The 22094-nt window shown below is 37.0% G+C and overlaps 1 protein-coding gene across 1 annotated transcript in view; it reads left to right on the top strand.

Annotated features, from left to right (window-relative positions):
- Positions 1–21658, top strand: part of LOC130493065 (tyrosine-protein phosphatase non-receptor type 4-like) — a gene marked incomplete at its 5' end in the record, with an annotated part of 36291 nt that extends 14633 nt beyond the window's left edge. Inside the window, 5 exons of the mRNA XM_056866842.1 lie at positions 790–936; positions 1756–1884; positions 10462–10610; positions 16154–16289; positions 21251–21658. Coding sequence (XP_056722820.1) covers positions 790–936; positions 1756–1884; positions 10462–10610; positions 16154–16289; positions 21251–21337 — 648 coding nt within the window. The remainder of the gene's footprint in view (positions 1–789; positions 937–1755; positions 1885–10461; positions 10611–16153; positions 16290–21250) is intronic.
- Between the last annotated feature and the right edge of the window lie 436 nt (positions 21659–22094).

Raw genomic sequence — 22094 nt, 5'->3', positions numbered from 1 at the left:
GCCTTAGGATTTTGCTGTTAATGATTTAACTCCAACTGTTTGGTTGTTGTTGTGTTGGATTATATCTGATGTTTGGTCGTCAGTTATACATGAACCCAACCTCTCACTCAGTCAACCTTAGAAGCCCTGCTTTGGTTGCCCCCACCATCTCAGGCCAGACATCTGGTGACCCAAGAAAGGGGCTTCTCCATCGTGGCACCAAAACTCTGGAACTCCCTCCCCAGGGAGAGTCATCTGTCCTCTGTATTGGTTTCTTTCACCATCAGGTGAAGACTTTTTTAGTTTGTCTGGTATACACCCAATAACAGTTTTTGGCTCTCCTTCTAGTGTTGTTTGTTTACATGTTTTTAAGAGAATATTATATTTTAACTGTATTTTAATTGTTTTAAAGTTTGTAAGTTTGCTGCCTTGTAAACCCTAATTGTGTGGAAAGGTGGCATAGAATTTTTTACAAATTTATAAATATAGGGGTTTTTTACAATTATGTAATGATTTGATTTTGTAGCCTTTTAAAATTAAACTTGAGTCAGCAAAATCTTTTTTAAAGATTTTTTAATTTTATTTTTAACAAACTCAAACAAACATTAAAACATAAGCACAATATACCAATATACCATTCAGAATTACGACTCGATTATCAACTTCTTTGAATTACATTACTCTTTGTCCTCCACATATCTTTTCATATCTATTAACATATTTATTACTTGTTTTTTGACATATGAGTCAGCAAAATCTTAACAAAATTGCTGTACAGCTAATAAACCTATTTTGTGTTTCTATTTTTAGATGGAAATCCCTTCTTCCAGTATAATAAACAAGTACATTGCTTGCCAGGGTCCTTTACCCAACACTTGTCCTGATTTTTGGCAGATGACATGGGAGCAAGGCTCTTCTATGGTTGTAATGTTAACCACTCAAGTGGAACGGGGCAGAGTAAGTTAACTTGTAATCTTAACTCTCACTTTTAAAAGATTATACATGTCTGAATTGGGTTGGTAGTTATATCTGTAGTTAGGAAGTATTCTTATGCTGCTAGGATTAATACCAGATTTCAGTTAGAATTACAGCATTTCTGAAAATTTGAAGAGCTTGGGCACTTTTTTTCCTGAGGGTTTTTTGGGGAAATATATGCAGTACTTACATTCCTATCAAACCCAACCTTATTTTACTGCATTAACATAAAATACGTCATTTATAAATCTTGAGGGGTAGCTCTAAGTGCCTTACTCATTCAGTAATAACGAGTGTATTCTGGAAACTAAAAAGTGAACAGATTGTAGCCTCATCTGCATAAGTAATCTAGAAGAGCTTCAGGGTTTTAATTACTACATTGGTAATCAGGTAGTAGTTTTCCATGGGTACAAAATAGCATAGGCTTGGAGACCATACTGCTTGAAAAGTTCTGAGCTTTTGGTAAGTTTAACTAAGAAATTGTTTCGAATTTTAAATCAGCAGGCCCATTTACCTTCTTAGAGCCACATGTACTTGCAATCACAAGTTGTGTGGTAAATTATGTGAAAAGAAGTACGCTAGTTGAACAATCTCATGTAGTCTTTACTGAGATGTCAACTAGTCATTAGTGCATTTTCTTAATTCCATTGTGCAATAAAAGTTATTCATCTTGAGTTACAAGTCCTAATGCATGTTTCATAGAATGAGTGAAAAGTAACTAACAAGTGCTTAAAAGAAATAAGGGGCAAAATGAGACTTTTGAAATCTAAACAGATTTTTTTTTAAAAATGTTGGTTTTAGGTAAAATGTCATCAGTACTGGCCAGAGCCTGGTGGAAGTTCTGCATATGGGAATTTCCAGATCACCTGCCATTCAGAAGAAGGAAATCCCGCTTATGTCTTCAGAGAGATGACATTATCTAACTTGGAGGTAAGATTTCAGTGATTCATCTAAGTCTCTGAAACCCTAAAACTATCTTGCTTCAGAAGATCATTGAAACAGCATTTTGCATATACATTTTTAGACACTGAAGAAATTACCCTGTCATGTAAGAAAAAAATTAAGTTCTCACCCTCTGAATATGAGTTCGTTCTTGATTGATTTTAGGTCCCATCTCCTGGTATTGGTAGGTAGAGCAAAGCTAATTTGCCTGGGAAAGGGGTCCTTTATCAGACTCCCAGTTACGTTTTTGCCTTTCAGGAACACAGGGTTCATTGGGAGCTGACTTAGACTCACAAAAAAGTATTAAAGAAAGAACAAAGAGGGCATCTGGTACTCTCCCAGCAAAAACGTTTAAACAATGCCTTGAAGGTTTTTGTGGAATGTTTTTCAAAGTATTCTGTATCTGCTCTTAGCTTTTCCTTCTTGTCTTTCAAAAAGGCCTGAACTTGAAGTTAAGACACAGGGGAAGAGGACAAGTCTTGGTGTTATCCAGCATTCAGGAAAGAGAGTCGTTTACTAGTCATCCCCACTGCAATAAATTTCTTAGGGCTTTTTCTCTGGTTCCTTCTGCTCCTTCTTAGAGTCTTAATGGGGGCGGGGAGGTGATGTCCTGTGGGGTGAAGTTAGCCACTACAAATAGTTTTATAGATAGCCTCCTGTGTCTCAACAAGCAGCAGCAGGTTGATTCCTGCCATCACTGTTTTCAGTTTACTAAACAAGTCCGTAGAAATTGTCCTATCGTTTGAGTGCTCTCTCTCATCTCCTGCACCATACAAGAAGGAGGTCCCTGCTTCCATCTCAAAGTTGACCCAGCAGCCAACCGTGAGTTCAGAATTGGCACTGACTGCTGCTAAGGTCTGAGCTCTGAAGTGCCCTTGTAAGTTGAATCCCACATCCATTGAGCTGGAAGAGGAGCAGGAAGAGGATGGGTCCTAAACTGTCAGCAGTTGCCTCTGCTATGCCTATTTTGGATAGCCTTGCACCACTGCCTCCTTCACCATTCTTCTAAAGTGCAATATTTGAACTCCGTCTCTGAAGGGCAAGTAGAGGACACTTCTGTGGACACTGTTGACTCCTCCATGTCAATGGTCTTCATGAAAGGTCTTCAGAGAACATTTTCTTCAATACCAAGACTGTTCCTGCTATGACGGTCTCAATCTAAGGAGTTTTCACTGACAGACAGACATTAGGCCTCCTATGACTACCCACCCTGGGAATGCTGGGAGTTATCTTTGTGGAGCCAACACTGGTCCCCTCAGTACTGATCAAGATCTTGCTCCTGTACATGTTGTGTTGAGCGCTACTGGTTGTCACATGACTATAAGAGTGGGCTTTCTGCCTACTCTTTATACTAGCCTTTGATTTCTCACTGCTACATCTCAGAAGGGGATGCCATTCCTGGAGTCCACCATCAGGTGCCTCGTAATTGTCATGCTGTCTGGTTCCTAGTCACTCCACCAATCTGCCTCTGGATTAAGCTCTTGCTTTACAGCATGAGCCGTCTTCACCAGCATGGGACTAATAAGCGCCTTCTGCTCAACACCCTTTGTGGCAGATAGCTCAGGCCCTAGATCGCTCCTGGACAACACAACCTCGGCCTCCATTGGCCACAACATCTCAAATCCGAGATACTTAACCATCCCTTTGGTTCCAGCACAAGCTCATCAGTTGTTGACAGCAGCCGTGCCTGAGCAACTCCCACCCATTCCCAAGACCAAACATTGTGACCCTCTACCCTTCGATACTTGTTTACTCATCCTCCCCATGTTACCTATAAACTGAGTGGCTACTTCAGCAGCAATCTAGAGAAGGGTCTTGGAAGACATCTATAGTCATGTGGGCATTGGTCCATACTTTCTTTCATGCATTCACTAAAAAGTTTATATTTTTTTAATAAATTTTTATTGCATTTTTATAATAAATCCAAAAGAAAAGAAAAAAGTAAAAAAAAGGATACATATAAAAGAAAAAATACATATACATATATAGAGCGTAAGATTCTGTTATTCTGTTATTCATTGTTATTCATATAAAACTATATATTGCGCCCCAAATAAAAAACCCAGCCCCCACCACTGTGCCCTTCACCAATGGACTTCCGATGGGGTGTCATGACAAAATTTAACAAACTCACATTATTATACATTAATTAAAATCCCATTGTACTACAATTCGTTAACTATATTTTTAAAATCCGTTTTTGCCCATTTATCCCAGTATGCAGTGGCCTTTGACCATGTAATTTTAAATTCCTCCATATCTTTACCATGTAAAGATACTGTAATTTTGGCCATCCGCATATACATCCATAGTTTTTCTCTCCATTCTTTAATTGAAGGTTTATTTTTTTGGTTCCATTTTTTGGCAATTGTAATCCTTTCTGCTGCAAAACTATATTGACATATGACTCTGTCACCTTTATCCAATTCTTTTTTTGGAATGCCCAATAAACAAAAGGCGGGATCTCTCTTAATTTTTACTTTAATCAAATTATTTGTCTCATTCAGAACTAATTGCCAAAATCTCCTAATTTTTTTGCAATACCACCAAATATGCATAAATGTACCTATATCAGTACCGCATTTCCAACAAAAAGCTTTATCATCTTTTTTCATTTTACTTAATAATACTGGAGTTATATACCATCTATAAAACATTTTATATAAATTTTCTCTTATTTCATTCGAAATAGTAAACCTAAATTCGTTTTTCCACAACTTTTCCCAGATCTCCAAGTCTATATTATACCCTAGGTCTCTCATCCATTTCAACATAACTGGTTTGATCCTTTCCTGTTCTAAATTCAATTCTATAAGTACTTTATAAATCCTTCCTATCAAACCGTTATTACCCTTTAGTAATATTATCTCAAATTTAGATTTGGTTCGATTAAATCCGAATCTATTATCCTTAGTAAAGACATCTTTTAATTTATGATACATAAACCAATCTTTTATCTGAAGTTCTTCACGTGTTTTCAATACCCATGTCCCATCTCTATAATCTATCATTTCTCTATAGATATTACAATCCAAATTTAAATGTGCACCTCTTCTAATAAAAGCTTCTATAGGATTTATCCACCCGGGAGTTTTACTTTCTAAAGCATCTTTATATTTATTCCATATTTGTAATAAATGTTTTCTGATGATATGAGAATTAAATTCTTTATTCACTTTCTGTTTCTCATACCATAAATAAGCATGCCACCCGAATCGCAACTTATGTCCTTCTAATTCTAATAGCTTTGGATTCTCTAAGAGGATCCAGTTTTTAATCCAGGTAAAGCAGGCCGCTTGATAATACATTTTTAAATCCGGTAATCCCAATCCTCCCGTTTCCTTAAATTCTATTAAATTATTATATGCAATCCTATGTCTTTCTTTACCCCAAAGAAATCTCATAACATCCTTTTTCCAATCTTCAAATATCTGTGCACCTGTCACTATTGGTAAATTTTGAAACAAGAAAAGCATTTTGGGTAATAACATCATTTTGATTACTGATATTCTTCCCCAAAGTGATAAAGGTACTTTTCCCCAATTTATCAGGTCTTTTTTAATTTGTTGCCATTGATTTACATAGTTATCCTGGAATAAGTTAAGATTATTATTCGATATCCATATACCCAAGTATTTAACTTTGTTTTCAATATTGAGTCCCGTCTTTTTGACTAATATTTGTTGCTGAGCAAGAGTCATATTTTTAACCAAAATTTTAGTTTTAGCTTTATTAATTTTAAAGCCTGAAAGCTTTCCATAAACCTCCAAAATTTTATTCCATCTGTCAAACTGTTCAATCGGATCAGTCAAAAAACATACTGTCATCAGCATATGCTTTAAGTTTATAATGATTTCTCCCTATTCGTACCCCTACTACATCACTAGACGTTCTAAGATTATTCAATAATATCTCTAAAACTAAAATAAAAAGTAAAGGGGAAAGAGGACAACCCTGTCTCGTTCCCGTTTGAATTTCAATCATGGTAATAATATTCCATTTACAATCAGATTAGCTGTTTGTTGTGTATATATGCCTTTTATAGCAGTTTTAAAACTCTCACCAAAATCCATAAACTCTAATACCTTAATCATAAACTGCCAATTAACATTATCAAAAGCTTTTTCAGCATCCAAAAATATCAGAGCCATTGGTGTTGTATCTTGTTCCGCATATTCTAAAAGATCTATTACCACCCTTACATTCTGACTAATCAACATTCCTGGTAAAAATCCAGCCTGATCATCATGTATTAATTGATTCAATACTCCTTTTAATCTATTAGCTAAAATTGCTACATATAATTTATAATCAATATTTAATAATGAGATCGGTCTAAAATTTTTAACTTCCAATATATCAGAGTTAACCTTTGGTATTAATGCTATATTTGCTTGCTTCCATGTTTGAGGGATAATACCTTTTGTCATCCCTAAATTCATCACTTCCAGAAGATAAGGAGTTAATTGCTCTTTAAATGTTTTATAATAATATACTGTAAAACATCTGGTCCGGGAGATTTATTCAGTTTGCTTTTGTTTATTGCTTGTTCCAGTTCATCCTTAGATATTGGAGAATCTAGAAATTCTTTATTTTCCTGTGTTATTTTTTCCCAATCCCATTTAGTAAGATAGGCTTCTATCTCTGCCTCTGAGACTAAATTTTTTTTGTATAAATCTGTATAAAATTTCACAAATGTATCAACAGTCTCCTCTTTAACTCTTGTTATCTTACCCTTCCTTCTAATTTGGGTTATTGGTATTTTTTTTCTTTTTGTTTAAGTTGCCAAGCTAGCATTTTACCCGGTTTATTAGCATGTTCAAAAAATCTTTGTTTATTATACATAACTTTTCTTTCAATCTCTTCAGCAATTAAAAATTCATATTGATGTTGCCAATTTCTAATCTTATTCTGTTGTTCCTGTTTAGCCCCTTTATCTTGCAATCTACATAAGTATCGTTCCGCCTATTTTATTTCATCTAATATACATTTTTTCCTTTTCTCCCTTTCCCTATAATATCTTGTGTTTTGTTGAATCAAAAGTCCCCTAATTACTGCCTTACCAGCATCCCAGACTATATCTGTACTGGTACCTTTATCTATATTTTCTTTAAAATAGTTGCATATTTCCACCTTCAATTTATCAACCATTTTATTATTTTTTAAAAGAAAATCATTAATTCTCCAGGGCTTGTAACCTCTATTTCCCATTTTAATTTTAACTAGAACCGCATTATGGTCTGATAACACCCTGGGCAAAATCTCTGAGTTTTCTGATTTTTCTACCAGACCCTTTGACATCCATATCATATCTATCCTGGAATACGTAAGATGTCTCTGTGAAAAAAAAGTGTATCCCTTCTTCTTACCGTGTGTCAACCTCCAGACATCAAACATATCCCACTGACCTGTAAGAGCATCAAAAATCCCTGGTAGTTTTCCTTCATTACTTGCTTTTTTCTTTTCCCCAGATCTATCAATCTTAGGTACCATAACACCATTAAAATCCCCCATCCATGTAATTTTTTCAGTAGCGTATTCAGCTAATAGTAAAGCTAATTTTTCATAAAATAACTTTTGCTTTATATTTGGTGCATATATTCCCACAAGCAGTATCTTTTGAAAACCACACGTTACTTCCAGCAACGAAACTCTTCCCTCTGTATCTTGGTAAATAACTTTTGGTTGCAGTGAAACAGGTATATACATAGCTATTCCATTGGTTTTCTTACTATCATTACATCCCGCAAATAGGGTACCTAATCTTGCTTGTTCCAACCTAAATACATCCTTTGGGAGTATATGCGTTTCCTGTAAACAAATAATGTTAGCATTAGTTTTTCGTAAATGATGAAATATTTTCCTCCTTTTGTTGGGAGAGTTCAATCCATTAACATTCCAAGATAGAACCTGTAACATATCAAATTTCAATTAGATCCCATATATTTCCACAATTAATTTTAACATGCTTACCACCTACTACTACTACTGCTACCCCCCTACCCCTTATTATTCTATTCAGTCTTCTGTATCATCAGTTGGAGAGTCCTCTGATGGTACTGCTGGAATGTCTCCCCCTCCAGAAGCTTCAGATGCCTTTTCTTCTTCTGTGGATTCTCTGCTTGGAACTTGTTTGGCTGATTTGGAAGGTTTAACCAGTTCAGTGTCATATCTTCTTAAAAACTGGTCTGCCTTATCCACTTCTGTAAACTTAAACCTTTTAGCCTTGAAGATAAATGAAACACCTTGTGGATATTCCCATCTAAATTGTATTCCACTGAGTCTTAAGTGTTGAGCAATCTCCATAAAATCCTTCCTTTTCCTCAGCAATCTTGCAGGTATTTCTTTCAACAGTCTCAGAGACTCATCCCCAATCTTCAATGGTGTCTTGTAGTGGGTGTTAAGTATTAAGTCTCTGTGACTTCTGGAAAACAATTGAAGCAGGCAATCCCTCGGTACTTTATTCCTTGTCGCATAAGCTGAATTTATTCTGTAAGCTGTCACTATCATCCCTGCAATAACCTCTTCAGATTCTTGTAAGAAATCCGCCAGAAGAACTGTCAGATATCCACGTAGGTCCCGATCCTCAATTTTCTCTCTCAAACCACGTATACGTAGGGAAGATTCTTTTATCTTAAGCTCAATCATCGCCATTTGATCATTTTGCGTCTCTTCTCTATCAACTACAGATGCTATTGACATCTCCAAGGTATCCACCTTCTTCTTGATTTCTTTAGTCTCCTGTGTATTTTTTTTAAGCTTGGTTTCAACCATATCTTGTCTGACAGCCAGAGATGAAATTGTGTCCTGCAAGGAGGCTATTGCAGCTGAATTCTGAGCTATAGTAGCTGTATTCTGGGATAGTTCCTGCTTCATTTCTGTAACGTCCTGGTGAGTCTTAGTTAACAGTTCAAACACAGAGTTCAAAGTCACTTCAGGTTTAACTTCAGGTTTAGGTTTTAAAGGCATCTTAGAAGTGATAGATGCAGATGCTATTGGAGAAGTTGTCTGTTGAGTTATTTGAGTTACAGAGGCCCGTCTAAGAGGAGGCTGTACCACCAACTTTGTATCTTTAAGAATATTCTTGGTATGCTTCTCAGCCATTGGTAAGCTAGAAGAACTGAAATAACAGCTGGCACTTGTAATCCAAAGGAGAGTAGGGGGGGCAGAGAGTTCCTTTTAAATCATTGTACAAAATTTATTGAGATGGAAGAGATCAGTTTGGAGAAGCAATCACTGTGACCATTGAAATGTTCTATGCCATGTCACTTGATTATTCTCCAACTCCTTTCTTTTGATTCAAAGATCTTGCTTTGCAAAAAACTTTTTTTAGAGTGCGTCACTCAACTGGCAAAAAGCCAAAAGTCACAAAAACAGAGCGTAACTGAATTATAGGTAGTTCAGAGTTGTCTCTTAGCAAAAAAAAAAAATACTGCCACACACCCCAATTTAGTGCTTTTAAAGTCAATGAACTTTATTTATAATCCAACTTAAAAGGAAAAAATCGGGTCCCACCTCGCTCTCTCCTGCCGTCTCTTTAAGATGGCGCCGGCACTTCAGTGGAGTCCACCAGAGCAACCGCCGCCGATTTCTCGGCGACTATCGCTCCCATGGCAGGTCCACCACCGGCACCCGAATCTGCATCCCCTCTTACTCCAAGGGGTGCCGCTTGCCGGTTCTTAACGGGGCTATTTGCATGCCCCGCGGCAGCGAACAGCAGGAGCGCGGCTCCGTGCTTGCAACCGGGGGGGGGGTCGCCCGACCCGGAAGTGCACTAAAAAGTTTAAACAATAGCTCAACTGTATTAGCTTTGGGCATAAGGTACTCAAGAGTGTCCTCAACCTTAAGAACTTCGTTGGAGCCAGGGGATTTGGGTAGGAAGGGGGTTATTTTCCCATCAAATGAAGGATGAATTCCTATTCTTGAGGTGAGAAGAAAAATAGTACAAGTTACTTGCCTGTTTTTTTTCTTGATGCTTGGGGGAAGTCCCACCTCACAGGCAGATTTGGTTTGCCTTACCTACAGTTCAGGAGGTAAAACCAACCCAGTGAAGAATGAACTCTCCACAAGAAGAACAGATGAGAATTTCCTATTTGCACTGTAGCATTTTATTCATAGAGCTTTGAATGCTGCCCTTTGTAGCTGTTGTTTCTCCACAAACATTTTTGCATGAATATAACTACAGAAAATACCAAGCAAGTAAAGTAATAGATCTCATAGATATGTGCTTGATGTGCTTCATATTCTTAACTCAACCTAAAGTGATCTAATAAAACATCAATTTACCTCTCAAATGTATTTTATTTAGGAAATTTATGTGCCTATTTTAATTCAAATTTATCCCAGATCATCACAGCATGAAGACCTATGGAGCTGATTTTATAAATTCATGGCATGCTTAATCTCCAAATCACCGTTTTACCCTTTGAATGATTATAACTGCATTTAACTGGTATAAACTCTTGTGAAAGCAGAAACGTTAAGTGATGTCTTTAAAAGTGAAATTTATTATAGAAAAATAGTGAGATACATTTGATTACATTTGGGTACATTTTCTCTTACAAGAAAAATGAACACCGTCAGCTCACTCAAATCCAGTACATAGCATGGCCTGATCATGGGGTTCCTGATGATTCCAGTGATTTCCTGGATTTTGTGAGTCTCGTACGGAAAAGAAGAACTGGCCGAGAAGAACCTGTTGTTGTCCATTGCAGGTATTTAGTTCATAAGCAAAACTTATTTTTCCTCTTTTTTACCAAGTTTGATAGCATTATTTCATTTTATATTCATTTTCAAATACTGTGTAACAATTATTAAATCCAGCCCTGTTTAAATTAGAAGAAACAGTTTCATGCCATTTTCTTTTTTTTACTTTCTAAGATTAAGGTAATTTGAATGGCAATAACTTTGCCTCATATCCTCAAAACATATTTTCATGCATCATAACAGTATAAGGCCTATTTACGACAGAATGTTTAGCAAGACAGGATTGGGAAAGAAACATTTAGGAAACCTTACTGACTATCATATAAACTCTGATGCTAAAAAAAAATCGGTGAAGCAAAGCATCTGTTAGTGAGATGCGTAGTAAAAATGCTTAACACAGAACAACACAATTGCCTTACCCAATCCAGTTATTTGTTTGAGTCTCTTTGACTTTTGCATCTTTGTGTCTTTTATGACTTTTGCTCTATGTCAAGTACTGTCTTTATTGTTGATGTAGGATGTACCTGGAGACAATTGTTACTCACCACAGATGAACTATGCTGGATTTTAAGACTGCACTGACTAGAAGTCAAGCTGATGGGTTTTATTAGGAGCTTCTCCATTATGTTAAAAGCAGAGGCCAATCTAGAGTTCAGTTTTCTCATTATAAGCAAACCAAGGCTATCAGAGTGAAGCTTATCCATGGCACTTCTGGTGTGCTGATCCCTGTGGTTTCCCCAAATGTAGAAAACTTGACTGCATTTGTTGGATCAAAATTCTCTTCATGTCCAGCCTTGAATCCCTGTTCAAAAACAGGTGATATCAGTTAGTGTTGGAAAATGAAAGGTACTGGAATTCCTAATGAAAACCACATTATCAGGTCTTGTTCTCTTCTGTAAGTCTCACATATATATAGGCTGGCTTAGATTATTCAGTATTGAGGAAATGTCTGCATTTGGTCTAGCCATAAGAAACCTGATGCTCCCAAATTTAAGAACTGAGATTCCAGAATACTTGTATGAAATAACTGGGGTATGTCTAGGAAAAGTGCTATAAATTTGCTGGCAAACTATCCTTTAACAAGTAATGCCCATTCAATTTAACCAAAACAACACTTTATGTTCCGTGGCCGAGTTCTGGCATTAAATTAGGTATAATACCGGAATATTGCAATAATACCGTAGCAGGAATTAAGAGCCCTGTTACCTTCATATCTAATCTGGAGTGTTTAGTATAAGACAGGAAAAAAAACTGGGGGGAAATTTCCATACAATTTAAATAATTCATATTGTTTTCAAAAGTCAACTTTCCATTTGTGACTTGGATTCCTTTGGTATAATCCTCCTCTCTTACCACAATTTAAATGGAGTTTCATAGTGTGTCGCCTTTTTTTGGATTGCCTTAATCATGATATGACATATATATGAACAATTGTTCCTTGTGGAAAAGTTAAGATGAAAACATTGAATGTCATTGAAATTAGTAGGTAATGCTTAATAATGTATTACTTTTGTTTTGGGGGGTATACGCTTTTGAGAGCATTTTTAAAAAATTAATTTATTCCATTTTAGGTTTACAGTTTTAAGCAATAAACATACATAACAATACATAGCGTTGCAGTGAGAAAATACAATATCTGATATCAGTAGAAATATCTATAGTTTAAGGCACCGTGAGAAAGAGCACAAGGGGAAAATAGACAATGCTGATTCCTCCAATTCAAATGCTTATCCATCTTGAATGTGCTTATTGTTCATACCTTTAAGGTACCTTACATTATATTTGTAAGCATTACTGTACCCCTTCAGTAATTCCTGTCTGAGAAATTCCTTTGTAGAAGAAAAAAGAGGGGAATGAAACCCAACCTAGAAAACAGAAGCTGGGTACCCAAATCTCAATCAAGATTTATTTCGATACAATATCAGCTCTGAATAAAAATCAAAGTTAGGTTTAAAATAATAAAATAAAATAATAAAAGTTGATGATTCTGGGAAGGATGATTTGAAGAGGAGGAGGAAAGATCTTCTATGGGGAAGGGTTTTCAATTAGCCGTTTACGAATCCCACTGGACCGGAGACAAAATTTGGCTACTTGAATGGTTATCTCCCAAGAGGAGTCTGCTAAGAGAAGGGAAACTTGAGCTTCTTCTTAGTTCCCAGGAAAGGATGACAATATGGGGAGAATGTACTGCGAATGTACATTGCTTTACTAGGTTGATAACTGCACACATCGTATAAGGGAGACATATGTAAACCAGTATTACAACTAGAGTCAATCTTACCAGATGTTTGAGTAATTGGTAATATAGTATACAACCTATATACATGCCTGGTTTGATTTAAACTGTTTGTATATGTATATATTTCTGTAAATGTGTGCAGGGGTTACATGGGTTTTAATTGACCACTGTTGAAGGCCAAATAGGCCGAAATGCGTCTGGCATGTGACTAGAGACATCAACCTCAGGAAATGCCAGTTTGCTATTTTAACATTTTTTAATCATTTTAATCTAGACATAGTGCTTCCAATAAATTACACACACACACACACACACTTATTTATTTATTTATTTATTTATTTATATTTCTACCTAGCCTTGGGTACCCTGCTAAGAAATTCCTTTCCCAAAGGTAAAAACCGTAATTCTGTGTTATAGGGGAAAACGTTTTAATATATATGAAAACAATTATGTAAGATGGCTTTTCAACCTTATATTTGGTTAGAAAAAAATAGCAAGCTCTAAGTAGGATATAAGTGGTGGGGTTCAGGAAAGGAAACGATTTGTGTTATGTTTTAAATTAATGTATTGCTTTTGAACAAGCATACAGTTTGCTGTGTCATGAATGGTACTGATTGTGGCACGCTTCGTCTTTTAAACTGGAAAACATAGTTTTACTTCTGTGTTGCATTTCCTTTGCTTTTTGGGCTGAAATTTATATCAACACAGATATATGCCATGGGATAATTTTGCATTTCTACGGAAGAGAAAATTCAGGAATGGCAAGAAGAACTGTGAGTTTTCAGTCACTCAAAAACATGGCTTCTTTGAGGTGTTCTTCTTATAATAACTTGCTTCTGAAATAGATGTTAGGGAAGAACAATGTTGTTGGCTTGAAGACTGAGATGGGTACATTTTATGGAAGATGTCTTGTGATTTATGAGTCAGTGGGGATCAGGACTCCTTTCGTGAGGTTCCCCCTTCTGCGGTAGGCTATTAGAGATTGTTACAGCTGGGAACAGACTAATGAGTTGTTTTACATACACGCGAACACGTCTGGGCAGCTTAGATTTTGCTTATCCCTTATTTGATTTCATTATCACAGGTCAGTGTTGCTAAAGACTGTGTGACTGTTGTGCTGGGCTAAAGTTTTAGGCCTGTTATCCCTCCCTGACCTTTAGTGGCTGGCCTGTTTTCTTGCATCATTTGATGCTAATTAATGTGCTTGTGGAATTTTAGAGGGTTATCTGTGGAGGCTTTTGGAGGACAGATCATGGTTATAGTGGATGGCCTTTGGCCCCTTTTGCTGGTGTGTTTCTCTTTTGTCACTAGAAATAAATTGCATTTGAGCTATCCTTTGATGCCATCTTCTGGACAAAAATATATATTAACCTGTTGCTAAAATTGCAGAACTATACTTAAATGGAGTTGTTTTAAATGACTGATGATAGTTTTCTAATGTATGTAAAATATGGTTTTAAAAGCAAATGTTTTGATTTTCAACTGAAATATTTACACATTTGTTTTAATCTGTAGACGACATATATACAAAGGTGATGTCCTTCTCTGATAAATCTGGTAACATTCTCCTCTGAGTAAGCCCCCTTAGAAACTGCCTTCAGCTGATCTCTGGAGGGGCAACACATGAATGTTCTAAATAAACAAAACTCTTAACAATTTTGGTACAGTGAGTACTTCTGTTGCTTTTAGATAGCATTCTTTAGATCACAGTCAGGGTGAAGAACCTTTTCAATGTATAAGTCTGAGTGTTTACATTTGAGAAGAGCACAATAAGGTTGAAAAGTATGAGGACATTTTAAAGGCAAGTAATCCACCATTACTTAAGTCAGGCATAGCTAATGGTACATATTGAATACCAGCCACCTGTCAATCACATGTGGCATCATAGGTAACCACAAGGCCTGGAGAAGGAGGCTGGATGCTAGAGCCTGTAGTACAACAGAGGCTGAAGTACAGCCTGAAGTATAGCAAGGGTAGAAAACTACACTCCTAGTATTTATTGCAGATTTAAGGCTAATGTTGCACTCCCCTCTTCCTTTCCAAAGAGGCTGTAGGCCTTGTAGCTCAGTCCTAGATTCATTAGATTATGGTTTTCAACCATGACAGCTTTGGTAACCTAAGATTTTATAAGGGCCACTGTGATCCATACTGAACAGTTATTTTTGTATCTCTTAACGTTTATTTATTGGGGGGGGGATGAAATGTATATGTGCTTCTGTAGCTGGAACTCACTAACTCCAGTTACTCTCTGTGGTGCAACCCCTAACCATACTCATTCTCCAGAGCCTTGTGATTCTGTACTTTCTCATACTCAGCATATACTAACAATTTTAAAACAGCAGGCCGTTTCTAGCACTAATATGTTTGAGATATTCCTGGAAGAAAAAGGAATATCTAGCTGGCAGAATGTAGAGACTAGAGAATTATTAACATTAAAATTATCCCATTTCCAAATAACCCTTCTACTACCTTGAATCTTTTAGATAATAGCATAGTTTCCATTAAAATATTCTGGTTGTTGATTTGTCGCATGTGAAACTCCCTGAAGGTGTTGAAAGTAGTTCATTCTATAAGAAAATAATTATTTCTACAATTGATAAATAAATGAATTACCTTGTGATAGTAATTTTCTTAAGGTACGTAATTATCCTACCCACTTGAACCACACATACTTACAAAGCCAGGAGGAGTGCAAACTGCAGGAAGGAGAATGTTTTTGATAATTGGCAGGCAACATTTAACATGAAGCTGTAATTTGAGAATGAAACTGGCTTTGCATTTTTAAAGTGTGCAGATGCTTCTCCCCAGTCCAGATACAACACTAGTAAAATCTGTGGTTTACTAATTGGGAGCCAGCCATGTGTTCCCTGTTTACCTTTATGGGAGGCACACACAATCACAAACATCTAATAACTGGCCAGGCTACCTCTGTGGCAGGAAACCCTTCAAAAGCAGTGTGCTAGAGCTGAGGGAGAGGGACCTTCTGCTTACCTGAGAGCAGCCTGAATGTATTACATTATTGAATAAAATATTTTTATCTGGCCTTTTTTCCCACCCCTCCTCCAAACAGACCCAAAGCAGCTCACAGCAAAAACATACCATAAGATTTGTGAAATTTTATTATATGGCAAAACATCTACCACATACCTGAAACTTTCATTGCCCTAGTTTGTGGAGTTAACAGTTAAGTTTCTGCATTTTTCTTTTCAAAGCGTTAAAGTTGTATCTATATCAGCAATTGAATGTTTGAGTTGTTATATAAATTGTTAAATGCTTTAAAATGTGATAAAAAAGCAGCTCTTCTTCTTTCAGTGCCGGCATTGGACGAACAGGAGTTCTTATCACTATGGAAACAGCCATGTGTCTCATAGAGTGTAATCAGCCTGTTTATCCTTTAGATATTGTGAGAACCATGAGAGATCAAAGAGCCATGATGATCCAAACTCCCGTGAGTACTTGATATACATTAGAATAAACTCTTTCCAACGGCATTTGCTTTTTAAAGAAGCCATATAGTTGCAGTGTTGGGTTTTTTTTTTGTAAAAAAAGGATTTAGTAAAAACGAAAAGGAGTCTAGTAGAACCTTAAACAGATTTAATGGAGCATAAAGCTTTCGTGGACTAGAGCCCACTTCAACACATACAGCATTTAACACAAGGCAGTAATTTGAGGATGAAACTGGATTTGCAGTCTTAAAGTATAAAGATACTTACCCCCAGTAAACCATGATTTGCAAATTGGGAGCTAGCCTTCTTTGTGTGTGTGTTCCCTCCTCCTCTCTATGGGTGTCCACCCTGGGTGCAAGAATTAGGTAATTACCAGTTCTTATTACAGATGGAGAATACTACTAAAACAACTCGAGGTTCAGAAAAATAATGTTCAGATTCTTGCCACTTTAAATGCAATAAATTGTATGTTTCAGAAAGTAAAGGCAATCTCCTCCTTCCATTGAACAGCAAACTCAGACAGAAGCATCAGGTCTATGTAGCAGGAGCAGGGTTTTCTTCTTGGAACAACATTAAATATATTTTATTATATCCCAAATTCTCCTCATCATGAGCTGATTGTTCTGTGTGACCACTTCTTGTGTACTCACTAAGTGTTCCTCCCATACTGCCCCACAAATAGATATCAGTATTGTCAGCTCTGGTAGCTCCATCAGCAGCCAAACAATTGTGAGAAGACAGTATCTGCTTCCCAATCCCTGCCTAATACAAGATTGGCAAAATCAGAGCAGATACTGTTTATTCTCTCTTGGTGTATCCATAGGGTGTTCTCAGTGTCCCTCCACCTGACAGCCTGTCTCAGGAAAGGTCTGGCCCACTTGCACTGGGCTGTGCTGAGTTGCATTGGGGGGAATCTGCGAGAAATTGTGGGGGAGGGGGAGAATCTCACTTTCTTTTATATTCACCTTACATTATTTCCTCTTTCCTCCTAGTGGCCCGCATGTCCTCACCATTTCCTCTTTCCTTCTCTCCTTCAGACACCCCCAGCAACCTACCATTTATCTGCCCCCATATTCAGCTATATTATTTATTTTGTATATACCCCACCTTTCTCCTCAATGGGGAATCAAAGCAGCTTATATCATTCTCTTCTCATCCATTTTATCCTCACGACAATCCTTGAGGTAGGTTAGGCTGAGTGTGTGTGACTGGGCCAGGGTCACACAATGAGCTTCTGTAGCAGAGTGTAGACTTGAACATGGGTCTCCAAGATCATAGTCTGAAATTTTAACTACTACACAATGCTGTTTTTTTTTTTTTTTTTTTGGGTGGCTCCTGTTGAACAGTAGCAAGTACCCAGCCTGGGGGAGTCATGCAAGCTGTGTGGCAGCAAGTTATTTGGTGGTTGCTGCTGGCCCTGGCCCAATTAGTCCTCCTTCCAAGGCCAAATCCACCCTGGAAAAAGGCCCTTCCCCCTCCCCCTGCCTTTAACTAACAGAAACCAAAGCTTGAAGGCTGGCAATACTGTAGTGTTTTTTGATCAACAGCCACTGAAGGCATTTGTCTGTTAACGCTACAGGTGCTGCTTCTTTCATTTGGGAGGATTATAACCACCCTCTCAAAGTATTTTTTTTATATACATTTCATATTTTTCTGCAATTCTGGGGCTTTCTCAAGTTTGTAGAAACAGCTGTTTTGTCTATCCATGGCCCAACAGATGAGGCCATGTTGAGAATTAGTTATATTGATGCTGTTGAAATTTGAAAATGTTCAGAGCTGAGCAGTTCTGAAACCAGGAAAAGCAACTTCCAACTTTGCTACCATCTTCATATTCTCATATGAAGCTTGCATACAGCAACTGTGCAGTGAGATGCAAGGCTGTAAAAACTACTTCTATTCCAATAAGAACGAGCAGCAATATAATATTAGATGAGCAAATAATTAGAAGTAAAAGTGAAATAAGTCAAAAGTAGAAAATCTCATTTAATAAACTGTAAATTAATCATAACAAGACATGGATGCTTCTGACAAATGGAAGGACGGACTTGGGTATGGAGATGTCTCCTGTTCTGGATGGGGTTGCACAGCAAGCATGGTGTAGTGGTTAAGAGTGGCAGACTCTAATCTGGAGAACTGGGTTTGATTCTCCACTCTTCCACATGAAGCCTGCTGGGTGACCTTGGGCAAGTCACAGTTTTCTCTGAACTCTCTCGGCCCCACCTACTTCACAAGGTGTCTGTTGTGGGGAGGAGAAGGGAAGGCAATTTGTAAGCCACTTTGAGTTCCTTAAAGGTAGAGAAAAGCAGGATATAAAAACCAACTCTTCTTCTTCCCCCTAAAAAAGGTTCACCGCTTGGGGGTACTGTTGAACCCAAACCTCCTGTTGGATAAGCAGGTGGCAGCAGAGGCCAGGAGCACCCTGGCTTTCCTCCAGCACCACAATTCCAAGCAATCGACTTTCTTCCTGTCAGCTTTCTTCATTGTCCAACTTTCACACCCATACCTATTAATGGTCAATAATATATGAATTGCCTTGAGCTTGGTCGCCCGCAACACATCATCACACAATAATTTTTTCTAGCTCCTTCATGGATGCCTTTCCCAGTTTCAGTCTCCTTCTGATTTCTGGGTTTGAGCCAAAGAATAGGAAATCTTTAACAATTTCAGTTTCCTCATTGTCATCCTTAAAGTTATGTAATTCTCCAGTAGTCATTATTTTTGTCTTCTTGATGTTCAGCTGTAACCCTTCTTTGGCACATTCTGTTTTCTACCTTCATCAACAGTTGTTTGAAGTCTTTACTGTTTTCTGCCAGTAATGTGTCATTACATATTTCAGATTGTTAATGTTCCTTCCACCAGTTTTCACTGCACCTTCATCTAAATCTGATCTAGGTTTCCTTATGATGTGTTCTGCATATTGATTGATGAAATAGGGAGATAAAATACAACTGTTTCTGAAACCTTTGACAATTGGAAACCATTTTGTTTCTCCATATTCTGTCCTAACAGTAGCCTCTTGTCCAGAGTACAGGTTGTGCATCAAAAGAATAAGATGTTGTGGCACACCCATTTCTTTTAAAACCAATCATAGCTTTTCATGATCCATATAGTCAAAAGCTTTGCTGAAATCTATGAAACACAAGCTGATATTCTTCTGAAATTCTCTCATATGCTCCAATTACCTACATAAATTTGTAACATCATCCCTAAAACACCTAGCATTTCTCATTCCATATATGGTAACAGTCTTTGTTGTAAGATTTTGAGCATCACTGAGAGATTAATGTGATGGTCCGATAGTTGCTGAAGTCTTTGATGTCTCCTTTTTTCAGAATTGGAATGTAAATTGAGCATTTCCAGTCTGTGGGCCATTGTTTTGTATTCCTTGTTTGTTGGCATATTCTTGTAAAGATTTTGATGGATTCCGCTTCTTTGGCTTGAAATAGCTCTATTGATATCCAATCTACTCCTGGGGATTTGTTTCTCCCAATTGCTTTGAGTGCAGCTTTCACTTCACTTTCCAAAACTGCAGGTGGTTCTTCTAAAGATTCTTCTTTGAAGGAATCTGTTATCTTTTCATCTCTTCTGTATAGTTCTTCAGTGTGTTGTTCCCATATTTTCTTTGTTTTGTCCTGTTCAGTTAATGTATTTGCATGTTGATCTTTCAGCATGCCTAACCGTGCTTTAAATTTGCCTTTGATTTTTGGATCTTGTGGAACAGATCTCTTGTTCTTCCTTTTTTGTTCTTCTATTTCTTTACACTGGTTATTATAATAGTTCTCTTTGTTTCTACATGCAAGTTGCTGGAACTCTGTATTTAGCCTTCTGATTCTATTTCTATTACCTTTTACTTTAGCTTCTCATGTATCTTTAGCAATGTAAGGAGTTTCAATGTCATCCATCGAGGCTTTTCATTTCTTTTGGCTACAGGAATAGTGGAAAGGTGTTTTTTTAAAATAAATAAATAGAACAGGGAGTAGAGTATGCATGAAGTTAGCAATCCCCTCTGGAGATGGCAACTAATGTTTATAAAGTATTTGGTTGGGACCAGTGAACAATCAGTGGAAGGCATGACTATCATGGATCTTTTTTTGTTTTCCCCTGCCTCCATTTCCGTTTGCATACCTAGGAGAGCTGAAAGTTATGTGACCTGTGTTGAGTAACAGCCATGTAAGCCAGTGGACTACAGTGAGGAGGGGGAAGGGGTGAAATTACTCTGTCCTCCTCCTTCCACCTGCAGAGCTTTGCTGTGACTGAGGAGTTATTTCTACCCTTTCAGGAATTTGGAATGAATAATCTAATTGTGTATTTCGATGAATTAAGATACTTTTATTAAGTTTGTATAAAAATTACTTCTAGGTAGGAAAATCCTTAGGAATGAATGTCAATTAATTTAGGAAACTGTCTGATTTAAGATAGTAACATCTGCCCTTAGGCAGAACTTTTATGAAATGTTTCATTGGTACCTTACTCCATACAGAATTTCTAAGATGTATGGACCTCAATATGATGTATATTGGAGATGTAGAGAGTCTGTGGCAGATTTGCTACATGAATTTTGGAAAAGTGTTTATCCTCAGCCATTTTGGCAACTGATTTATAATTGGATCCAGCAATTGATGGTTACTTAATTAATGAAGTAGAACATAAAGTTTTGGAACTAGGAGTTAGCCTTTTATTGCATCAAGAATATCCATTGCAGAGAATAGACCCTCCTAGCATTATAGACTGGTTTTCATAAGTTTGGGATGCGGAATATCTAGCATAGTTAACTTATTATTGAAAACAAAGAAAAAACGATTACACTCTATGTTATGAAATGTTTATTGTATATTGGAATGATAAATTCCAAGATGGGTTATTTTCATATGTTTTCTATAAAGCTTTGTGAAACTGATTCTTTGATATTTTAATGCTACATTTTATTTTTATAATAAAGTTCACTTTTTAAACTGTTTTTCAGAGTCAATACAGATTCGTTTGTGAGGCTATTTTGAAAGTGTATGAAGAAGGACTTGTTAGACCTTTAATGACATCACTGAATAAATAGAAAGTAAAAGACACTTTATGGAAAAACTGGCACAAGATACTGGCTGCACTTGTTGTGCCATAACTTTGCTTGCAAGAAATGGTGTCTGAAAACAATGAAGAACTGAAAAGAACTTGGAAAAACTTCAGCACTGCTGCACTTTATGTTGAAACTGAAAATAGTCTCTAAAAACACTGTTTTTTCTGTGTTGGAAGACTCTCTTCATGCTTTGCTCTGAACAAACCACAAACTGAACGAACTCCCTGTATTCAAGATGACTTTTCCAGACTTGGGTGTAGTGCCATATAGTTCCTTTTTGTTTGAACTATTGCAAGAAAAGAAGAAAAAGCTTGGAAACTTTTAGTCTCTGTTTGACACTTGTGTCTTTTCAAAGTAACAATACATACAAAGCCATCTCTTCCAGTGCTAGATTGATTTGCTGTGTTCAGATCCTTGCTATCTTTGTCTTCATTTTGGTGAAACATTAGCAATATTACGGCTACTATACACTGCCTACTGAAGCAGCACATTTTGCTCTTTGCCCTTCTAGAATATAACGATTAGTAGTAGAAAGCTGCAATCTGTTCTAACCCAGCAGTAACTGCATAAAGGCCCATTTAACCAGCATCTTTTTTAGGGTGGGGTAGAAATGACATTTCTTTTGAACTGGTAGTTCAGTTTCTCAGTGTGTCATAATGTTGGCGTGTTTCAAACCATTTGATAACTTTACGTAATGGAAACAATTTGTCTTAACCCCTTAAGTGCCTTGAAACATGCA

The sequence above is a fragment of the Euleptes europaea genome, unplaced genomic scaffold (genome assembly GCF_029931775.1).
Source record: "Euleptes europaea isolate rEulEur1 unplaced genomic scaffold, rEulEur1.hap1 scaffold_122, whole genome shotgun sequence".
NCBI classification, from domain to species: domain Eukaryota; kingdom Metazoa; phylum Chordata; class Lepidosauria; order Squamata; family Sphaerodactylidae; genus Euleptes; species Euleptes europaea.
The sequence above is the reverse complement of the archived record's forward strand: the minus strand, read 5'-3'. Positions and strand labels throughout refer to the sequence as shown.